General features: G+C 46.8%; 1 protein-coding gene across 1 annotated transcript; it reads left to right on the forward strand.

Annotated features, from left to right (window-relative positions):
- Window positions 1-4,159: 4,159 nt before the first annotated feature.
- LOC129117912 (acrosin-like) lies at window positions 4,160-6,383 on the forward strand. Its single transcript, XM_054628889.2, has 5 exons — window positions 4,160-4,230; window positions 4,508-4,750; window positions 5,045-5,310; window positions 5,577-5,722; window positions 6,198-6,383. Exons 1-5 carry the CDS (start codon window positions 4,160-4,162, stop codon window positions 6,381-6,383), a joined length of 912 nt encoding a protein of 303 aa, XP_054484864.2.
- Window positions 6,384-10,051: the final 3,668 nt, after the last annotated feature.

Raw genomic sequence — 10,051 nt, forward strand, 5'->3', positions numbered from 1 at the left:
GAAATATGTTCCCTCCAGAAAGCATTTAACTGCCTTTTCCTCCAGAGCATAAGGTGCTCATAGCATCACAGAATCACAGGTTTATCCTGAGCTGAAAGGGACCCACAAGGATCACTGAAGTCCACCTCCCAGCATCGTCCAAATGCTCCATGAACTCTGTCAGCTGTTGCTGTGACCACTTCCAGTGCCCAACCACTCTCTGGGTGAAGAAGCTTTTCCTAATGTCCAATCTCAACCTCCCCTGAAAAAGCTCCTAGCCATTTTCTCATGTTCTGTCACTGGTCCTCCGCTCAGTACGAGATTGGGTCCGGGCAATGATAGTGTGTGGTCAGTAACACATATTGACACAGGGACAAACCAGCAGCCACAACAGAGCCATGAACTTCTGGAGCTCTTAGATACATTACAATCCAGCCTGGATCCTAAGGCAGAAAAGAAACTCTTACAGCCTAGGTGCAATCATTCCTGAAAGGCTCTTCTGAATCCACACAACCATCCTTGTGTGAGCTGAACCAGGATGTCCTCCTGCATCTGTTTGACTCTATCCTTTGATCATATACTTAGTTAGAAACGCCAGCAACATCTTTTCCAAGAATAAACACTGAAAAGCAGAAAAACTGCATGAGTGAAGATCGAAGAAGCCCTCAGCAACTGAGGAAAAAAGACTTCAAAGGACTTGGGAAGACTTCTTAAGAAAATATGAACTAGCAGCAAGAAAAGCCACAGATTTAGTATTTTGCCTGGGAAATCTTCCCAGTTTCCCATATGCACCCCTGACAAAATTTTTATGGCACCACAGATAATTCTTGCTTGCATTTCCACGAAATAAACAAGCAAATTTACACAATTTTACAGAGAATCAACAGGCCCTTTGTCCATGCATGTGCTCAGGAAACAATAGTTCAAAAATCTTGGCTATCCCAGTCATACAGCTCAAAGGAAGATATTAGGGATGTCCCAGCCAGCTGAACAGCAAATATTTATTGCATAAGAAAATTATGGTGATGTAAATACTGTTGAGTTGCCAAGGAAATTGTAAAAAACTTCACACCCTCCATAAATGTGTACACATCTTTAGACAAAGATGTCTCTATGGCTTTGGGACAGAATGTGAGAAACATGATGAGCTTTAAAATATGATTGAAAATGTACAATGTGATATTGGAAAATGCAGACAATGCATTAACCTTTTATATGCGCATGTATACATGTAGTCATATGTGGACAAAAGCAGCAAACTGAATAAAATACTCAACACCTTAGTTTAAATGGACTTTATAGGGACCCATGCTTTAAGGAGTTTTTTCCCATTTTTACTGAAGTATGTTTTAAATAAACATTTCATAAAATTAAAAGAAAAATCATGTCATAAATACAGGTTATAGAAAAATAAAAGCATGAAGAAGATAGAAGAGATTCAAAACTCAACACAAAAACATGGAGATATATTTCACTTGCTCAGAAAAAAAACACCATTGGAAATGTCTCACTTCCAAAACAACTCTGTCCATTTCTGTTCACTTTTATTTTCTTCTAGTCCCTCATCTCAAAACTGCGAATACTTTTCAGATGCACACACACACTCTTACTGTACTCCTGAGTTCTCCAAACCCCAGCAGAAGAATCTCCTACAAGCAAATTTTTTCCCAATTTCTAGAGAAGCTTCCCACAGTCATTACCCTCCCATTAACAACCAATTCGATTTTTTTTTCTCCCTCTCTTTTTAATTTGCACCATATAATGCCATGCTTAACATTAAACATTTATTCCTTATTGCTCAAGTAAAATATGTATGTTTCTTAACCTACAGCATGGTAGGTAAAGAAACCTACATACCTACACTGCATCTCTCAGCTTACACAGGCACAATATGAATAAAGATGCTACACACCATCTGATTAATGCAAACCCAAAGCCTGCTTCTACTATGGCTGCTTTGCGGCTCTTTGTGTAGTGTATGGGCAATGTTAGACACTGCAGAATAACATTTCTCAGCTGCAATGTGGATGAACCTGGAGAACTGAAGCTGTAGAAGTCAGGAAGTCACATTCAGCTTCCCATGCTAATATGAAAACTGAATTTTTAACTTTATACTTGTCACAACTGCACCCAACTGTCCTATAAAAATGCACAAAAGATCACAGTTTCCTGAACTCTACTAAATATTTCTGCAGAAAGCTGTGTTCATAAATCAATTGGCAATTAACTTTTTTCCCCATAAAATATCTTTATGCATCTCTTGGAATGCCTGAGCCTCACATTGTATGTACATCATTCAGAGTAACACCGTGCTACAGACACAAGAATAATCAATGATCTAGATGTCTATATTATCTTGCCATGTAACAAAAGAACAGTGTAAACATACCTGGCAAACCAATAGGATCACTTATGTAGCAAATCTTTTTCGTAGTCTACAGTAATATTGAAGGATGCAGTTTAAAAAAAACAGCAGAAATAAATAGATTTGCCATGTACCCTAACTTTTTCCAGCCCTTCTATGCTTACAGACAGCTGTAATTCCTTGGAAAATACATTGAAGAAAATCCATTTCCAATATGAAATAAAATTTCAACCATTTAAATTTTTCTAAAAAATAGAAAATTCCAGTATCTCTTGTTCTGTGTCCCTGTAAAGAAAAACAAATATCTTGCCTATGAGAAGCAAAGCAATTAACTAGTTTTCCTCCCCTCTCACCCTATTTTCTCTTAGAGCTCCAAAGTAGATCTACTTTAGATGGGTGCCAAACATAAAGCACTTCCAGAATACAAGACCAGTATGGTCTTAGAAGAAATTCTGTTTGCTCCAGAAATACCAGGTAAGCCAGGTAAGGCTTTCCAAACAAGCTGCTGAAATTCTGGAAGACTCAGCATTGTTCTCAAAGTTTTCTGGCATGCTGGGGAGAATTTCCCATGCTGGGGAGAATTGTGATGTACCTTAAGAATAGTGAAGATTCTGAGGTATCATCCTAGCAATTAAGTCAGCTACTCTGTTTAGGTCAGTATCATCCCTGTCAGGACTCACATAACCCAGCATTTCTCAAAATAAAAAGCCATGTGAAATCTTAAATATTTTACCATGCCTACACTTCATTACTCAATCTCTAGAAGACAATCACTGAAAAAAATTTCACAATCGCTACAGAAATATTTAGAAGTGTAACTTCCAAACAATGTTCCTCATTGAAAACTACTAACAGCTTCTAGGATGCTTCCACCTGAGAAATAAAGCCAATTTGTCAACATCAAACTAAATAAGTAGCAGATTGTTCATTAAAAGCTATTAGGACAGATTTTTTTCTTTTTCATTTCCACACTGAATCTAAAGCAGTTGCATTCACAGCTGCCCTTCAAACATCCACATTGGAAATGTGGATGCCCACCCACTGTGGCTGTGACTGGATTGGCTTGTGACCCAAGCACATACATGCTTCCTGAAGGAGTTCCAGAGTGATTCTGTTTTGCAAAGAATCTCATGGAAAAAACTGCAGAGAACAGAGAGGAGCAGAAGCAGGAAGGCAGTGAAATTTCAAAGAAGCTGTGATGCCATGCGAGGTGTTTTCCTGTGAGATGTTAGCAGACACTGACACAAGACAGCCACTGCCTGCCCCAGGGACTGCACACCCTCATCCCACAGGAACAGGGACTTAAAGCTGCAGAGAACCTTCTTACAAGGGCAGATACTGATAGGAAAAGGAGAAATGCCTTTACAGTGACAGAGGGTAGCTTTAGATAGCATATTGGGAAGGAGCTTTTGACTGTGAGGATACTAATGAACTGGCACAGGTTGCCTCAAGCAGCTGTGGTAGCCCCGCACCTCGAAGTGTTCAAGGACAACTTTGGGGCCAGGCTCTGAACAACCAGATCTAGTGCAAGCAATCCCTCAATGCCCAAGGCAAGAGGGTCAGAGCTAGATGATCACCAAAGTCCCTTACAGCCCAAACCATTCCATGGCTCACTGATTCCACGTTGCCCCTCCCCCAGTGGGCCCTGTGCCACAGAACCCCGCAGTGCTCAGAACATGGAACCCACCCCTCTGTGACATCAGCCCCAGGACCAAGGGCACCACGGGCAGTGCAGCTGCTGCGGGCAGTGCGGCTGTGACTGTGCTGCTGCACGGAGCTCTCAGTGCTTGCAGCTGACACGTGCCTCTGGCAGCCATGAATTGGCTCGGCCTCCTCGTCCAGCTGACCGTGGCTGGGCTGGCACACGGGACATGGGACAACTGCGGGTAAGTGGCCCCAGGCCCAGGGAAGGAGCCATGGCAACACTTGCGGCCTTCCCTGGAGGGGACGTGCCTGCCCCCCATGGCCAGGCCACAGCTTCCCACCCACCATGGGAAGCCTCAGTTCCTTGCCAGCAGCCAGGTGCTGGCACGGACACACACACCCCATGGGCTTCTCTGGCCTGTTGTGCGTGCAAGCCCTTGTGGGGAGGGCAGAGGGCTGAGCTTCAGCCTGAGCCACAGCAGGCCATGAAGCAGCATGGAAATTACTTTCTGCTTGCAGAGGGACCTGCGGACTCCGACCTCCGCAATATGTATATAGCCCCATGACTTATTCTTACGGCAATGTAGCTTATGATTATGGCATGACACGTGTTGTGGGTGGTGCCAGTGCCACAGAAGCAGCTTGGCCCTGGCTCGTCAGCATCCAGCACCCATGGATAGGAGGCCTGGGACATCTGTGTGGAGGGTCCCTCATCAGTCCAGACTGGGTCCTCACAGCAGCCCACTGCTTTGATGGTATGAGGTAAGGAGGAGCAGGGAATGGGGACATGTCCACAACACCAGCAGGTGCCCTGCCAGCAGCACCACCTGCTACTCCCATGCCTTTTCCTCTCAGGCAGCCAGGCTGCCACAGTGCTCAGGAGAAGCCTGGGCTCATGCCAAGGCTTCCTAGCAGCCTCCAGCTTGACATTCCCCCAGCCTAAGATGTACGAGGGCACTCACACCTGCCAGAACACTGTTCCCTCTATGCCTTTCCAAGATGAGGTCCAGCAACTGCTGGGCTGCTCTCTCAGCCCTCTCTCCATCTCCTTTCCAGTAATGCCAGCTTGGTCTCCGTGGTGATTGGGGCCACCCAGTTCACTCAGCCGGGCCCTGGGGCTGCAGTGCGCAGTGTCAAGCAGGTGGTGCTACACCAGTACTACAACCCTATCGACTACAGCTACGACATTGCCCTGATGCAACTGGACCATCCTGTCCAGTGCAGCTCCTACATCCAGCTGGCCTGTGTGGCTGAACCCACCCTAAGAGTCTCAGAGCTCATCAACTGCTGGGTGGCTGGCTGGGGTGCCACTGCTGCAAGATGTGAGTACCAAGAACAACACCTTGGGCAGCTCAGGCCACTGAGGAGAAGGTTTGGGCTTCCCCACAGCAGAGACCAAAGCCAGGCTGCAGGATGTACACGTCTGGAGAAATGGTCCTGGCCTGCTCCCCAGAGGCAGGAAGCAGGGTCACAGCACTCCAGTGTGTCTGCAGAGGCAAAGCCAAACCCTAGGGAAAGGGATATCCCCCTGAGAGATGAGCAAACTGGCATGGAGCTGCCAGAGGCTTATTCCTTTCTCTGCTCACAGCTCAAGATCCACCTGATCGCCTCCAGGAGGCCAAGGTCCAGCTCATCAATCTCCAGGTCTGCAACAGCAGTGACTGGTATGCAGGGGCAATCTACACCCACCAGGTGTGTGCTGGATACCCACAGGGCGGCATCGACACCTGCCAGGTAGGAACATGCCACGAGCCACTCAGCCCCCAGCAGCACCAGCAGCCAGGGAAGCACCACCCCAACACAGCCCAGGGCCTGCTTTGCCTGGCCACTCACTCACCCTCCCAGCCCCAGCTCCCCCTGACTGCTGTGGGGGCTTCCCACACACTGCCCATCCACACCTGCCTGCCCAGGCCTCCCCTTGTGCCAGAAAGCCCAGAAAGGCCAGCTAGTGCTCTTGGCAGTGAAGAGGTCCAGGTGCCAAAGTTCCATCTTCTGCACATCCAGGAGTCCTTTGCAGATAGGATAGAGAGAGCCCTACCCTACAAGAACCCAACTCATTCAGAGCCAAGCTTCTTGAGGCTCCAGCCTCTGAGCAGAACTTTTCTCTGCCCAGAATAAAGCTCTGGCAGGGGCTGTGAGAGAGAAGGAGACAGCCCCAGTGCTGGCAGGTGCCACCAACACCACCTTAATCCTCTGTGCTCTGCTGCAGGGTGACAGCGGTGGTCCTCTCATGTGCCAGGACAACAACGCTGACTTCTGGTGGGTCATCGGAGTGACCAGCTGGGGGAAAGGCTGTGCCAGAGCAATGCAGCCTGGAGTCTACAGCTCCACTCAGTACTTCTATGATTGGATCGATTACAATATGCGTGTAAAGGCAATGAAAAGTGCTCCTTGAGCAGCAGAACCAGGCAGGATCCAGGGCAGGCTGCAGTGCACCACAACCATTTCCTGCTGGGGCAATGCCTGCTGTTCCAAAGGCAGCCTCAGGGTCAAAACCCTTCTCTGTTCTGACCACACTCATCTCCTCTGTGCACACACACACACTGGAGTTGATTTAGTTGATTGATATTTGTTGAAATAAAATTACCTTTGTTCACATGGAACCATCTTTTCAGTGCAATTCCAACTCCGGGGTAAGACAAGAAGTGCCATGCTCAGCACCTGCAGAACGAGCCTGGGGGCACAAAGGGACACAGTGGCTCCAAAGAGCTCCAAAGTGCCTGATCAGAGAGAAAAGTGCTCTGAGCCACCATGGCCTGGAGGAACCTGCTACCTCAAGCCTTGGAAGAGGATAGGAAAAAAGCACATACCTTGGGGTGGTGCTCAAATGCACATGGGCTGCTGATTTAGGGCCTGGTGAGAGCCTGGGCTAAGGGAACAGATCTGGGAAACTTCCAAGCATGACAAGGGAAACTCCTGGCTCCTGACTGGAGTGCCAGTGCCCTAAGGCAGAGCCAGATTTCACAGGCAGCAAAGGGGCATTGAGGTGCCAGGTGGTCACACTTCACAGATACTCAGAGGAAGAGCTGGGGTCATTCTGGGGAGAGGAACCTGGCAGGAACCCTAGGAAAGCACACCAGGAATGCCGTGGAAGGCCAAGGTGAGTGGGCCAACACCACCTGCAACACCACGGCTGTTCACAGGCATGGCCAGCCTGTGAGCCAGGGGGAAATGATGCCTGGGCTTGGCTCCATATTTGGGAGGAGAGGAGGGCAGAGAAAGGGAGGAGTTGTGGAAGATGAGAGGGCTGTATAAGTGTGGCCAATGGAGAGAAGGAGCAACCAAAGAGCCAGCTGCAGAGACACAAACTGCAGCTTGCTGTGCTGGTTTGCCTGTGTGCTGCACCTAATCACCACAGGATGGGCAAAAATCTTCTTAACTCACTAATTAACAAGTCATCTACATACTGTAAAAATTCTCCCTTTAATTTTATATCCTTTCAATCAAACCTCAATATTTAGACTGGTGGGAGAGGGAAAGAAAAATGTTAGAGGGATTCCATGAGGAAGCCTTGTTGAAGGCACTTACTGTCTCATCCAGGTGAAAGCAAGTGAACATTGACTTTCTCCATCTAATGGTAGGCTTCAGAATGCCTTGGGCTGTGTGTCAATCTGCCTGCTTCTGGATGTTCTTCTTGGCTTCCAGGCCAATGGAATCCTATCTCACAGTGGGTGGCATGCCTCCATTTGTCTTAAGATGGGCTGGGCTGAGAAGAACCATCCCACATCTGTACCGGTCCCTGCCACCCAGACTTAAGCTTCTTCAAATATTTCCTGAAGTAAATTTCAGAGGCTGCCTGGTCACTAAAGACAGTGAAAGAGTGTCACTCAGGGTTGGGGATGGCCATTACCCTGTCCAATGAGAAGACCAGCTTAGAGTCACCCAACCATCCTGGAACAACCTTATTGCACTGTCTTGGCAAAATTCTGCTACCCAAACAATTTCTCCCAGTTCTGTGCAACCTTAATAAAGCCTCTTATTTGGCGTTATTATAAAGCAGAGCAATAGGGCTCAGGAGCTCAGTCCCTGGGTAGGGACTGGGTGCCCGAAGCTAGCTCACTCATGCCAAGGCCGCAGGGCTACTATCTAGCAAGCATGGTGATTATCAGCTCTATAGTGATTGCAAGCTCTTAGGATTTCAGCTCTGCTTGCTAGGTAGTGGTGCCCTGGGCTGGAGGCTGCAGCAGATGGAGAGAGAGGAGAAGGAGAAGGTGCAGGCTGTTCCACGGAGATGGCTTTATTTGGGGAGGTCCGTGAAGGGTCTCTGCTCTTCTTCTTTCTCCCCTAATGGGGTACAGTATGCTTCTTTTATAGGGTTGGAAAGGATCCAAGCTTGACCAATGGGTAAGGGGTTAACATGACATTGCCTTATAGGGTTACAGAGATAGGTTAAGGGGTAGAGGACAGGAAAAGAGGAATTTTCTTTTGCTGTTTCAGCATTCCTATTGTTCATATCCTCCATGGTGCTTTTCCTAAATCTATGGGGTTTACTACAACTCCACTTTCTGTTTTTACAAAAAAGGCGTTCGTTATAGTTCTTTTGAAACAGCGAACAAGGCACGAGAACATAGCTAACACAATAACAACTACAAGGAGAATCAACAACATTCCCTTAATCAAGGATGCAGCCCATCCTGTTAATCCCCATTGCCTGAAAAGTTCATTGACCCAGTCTGGGATTCTTTCTACTTTCAAGTCCTTCACGAGATCTTTCAGTTTCTGGATGTTCGCCTGGATGGATTCTGAGCATGAAGAGAGGTTGAAGCAGCACATCCCTTTGAAGTCTTCACAGCCGTGTCCATGGGCAAGCAGCAGGAAGTCGATTGCTGCTCGATTTTGGAGCGAAGCATGTCTTGTGGTTTCTTCTTCCTTTAAGAGATCACTCAAGGCTGCAGATGTAGCGTTAGCTTGTTTACTGAGCCAGCACCCAAGGTGATTAATTTCACTGAGGGCTTTAGCTGCAGCTACCCAGGGTAAGAACAGGGAGACAGCAATCTTTTTTGGTTTGTTCCAATTGTATAATTTAGGATCACAATTTTCATCAAATTCAGTGTAGGACCTTTTTTGTCATTTTGATTCACTTTCTTTTTTCCAATTATGTAACAGGGTGATGTTTGGTGTAAGGGTAGAAAGTTTTCCAAGGGTACAGGGACCTCCCTGGAGTCGGGAGGGGATCCCAGCCCATACTCTGTCACCACAGATGAGAAATATTCCCTTGGGTAATACTTTGGGATGGAGAGAGGACACAGAAATCACACGAGCCGTGTAATTGCACCAATCATGAGAGTTATAGGCTTTGTTCATTGGTGATATCTCTTTTCGATATGTTTTTGTTCTGGTCAATTTCTGGCCAATTGTTTTTTGGACGTCTAAAGTAAAATTTGACACAGTATGTGGCCTTGGAGGACCCCAACAGATCTAATTCTTGGGGTTCCTCTCGAGCATCTGGCAGAATTTTTGTCCACTCATCCCAAGTATCAACCACATTGGGTCTCTTAACTGTGGTGCGGAGAAGCTCTGAGTTATAGACAGGCCAGTCATCTGCTACAAAGGGAATTCCTACTAGACATGTGGAAAGTGGATTATCAATGCTTCCCATGGACAAGCACATGTTGTCTTGTTTTAATGTTTTTGCTAAGGTTACCCAAACATTATGGCTAGGCTGTGGGCTAATCCAGCTGAAGGCACGCGGTACGGTGAAGAACATCCAGGCAGCAGTGAGGACAGCAGCAACAGAGATATTTTTCATCTTTGGGCAGGAATAGGGCTTCTGATAGGGAATATAAGCAGAATTTGTTATCTTTATGATGAGAGGGTTTTCTGCCTCGTTCTTTTCTGTGTTCCCTTCCTCCCCCCCTTTTTCTTTTAATTTCTAAGCTACACTATGGGAGGAGGAGTGGGTAGAGGGTTAAGGGGTTTTAAAAGGTTAGGGAAGGGGAATAACAGGGTTTTTTTTTTCTTTTTTCTTTCTTTAAATACAAAAAAAACCAGTGTAACAACATATAGTTCAGAGAACACTTTTGTGTTAAGGCTATCTATGGTCTGATGCAGCAGACTGTTGTT

The sequence above is a fragment of the Agelaius phoeniceus genome, chromosome 3 (genome assembly GCF_051311805.1).
Source record: "Agelaius phoeniceus isolate bAgePho1 chromosome 3, bAgePho1.hap1, whole genome shotgun sequence".
In the NCBI taxonomy this organism is placed as follows: Eukaryota; Metazoa; Chordata; class Aves; order Passeriformes; family Icteridae; genus Agelaius; species Agelaius phoeniceus.

Bases quoted from the DNA above. Each gene is read 5' to 3' on its own strand.
- LOC129117912 (XM_054628889.2), top strand. From the start codon at position 4,160: ATGAATTGGCTCGGCCTCCTCGTCCAGCTGACCGTGGCTGGGCTGGCA. The intron at 4,751-5,044 runs GTAAGGAGGAGC...TCTCCTTTCCAG, and splicing joins CACTGCTTTGATGGTATGAG to TAATGCCAGCTTGGTCTCCG. The intron at 5,311-5,576 runs GTGAGTACCAAG...CTCTGCTCACAG, and splicing joins GGGTGCCACTGCTGCAAGAT to CTCAAGATCCACCTGATCGC.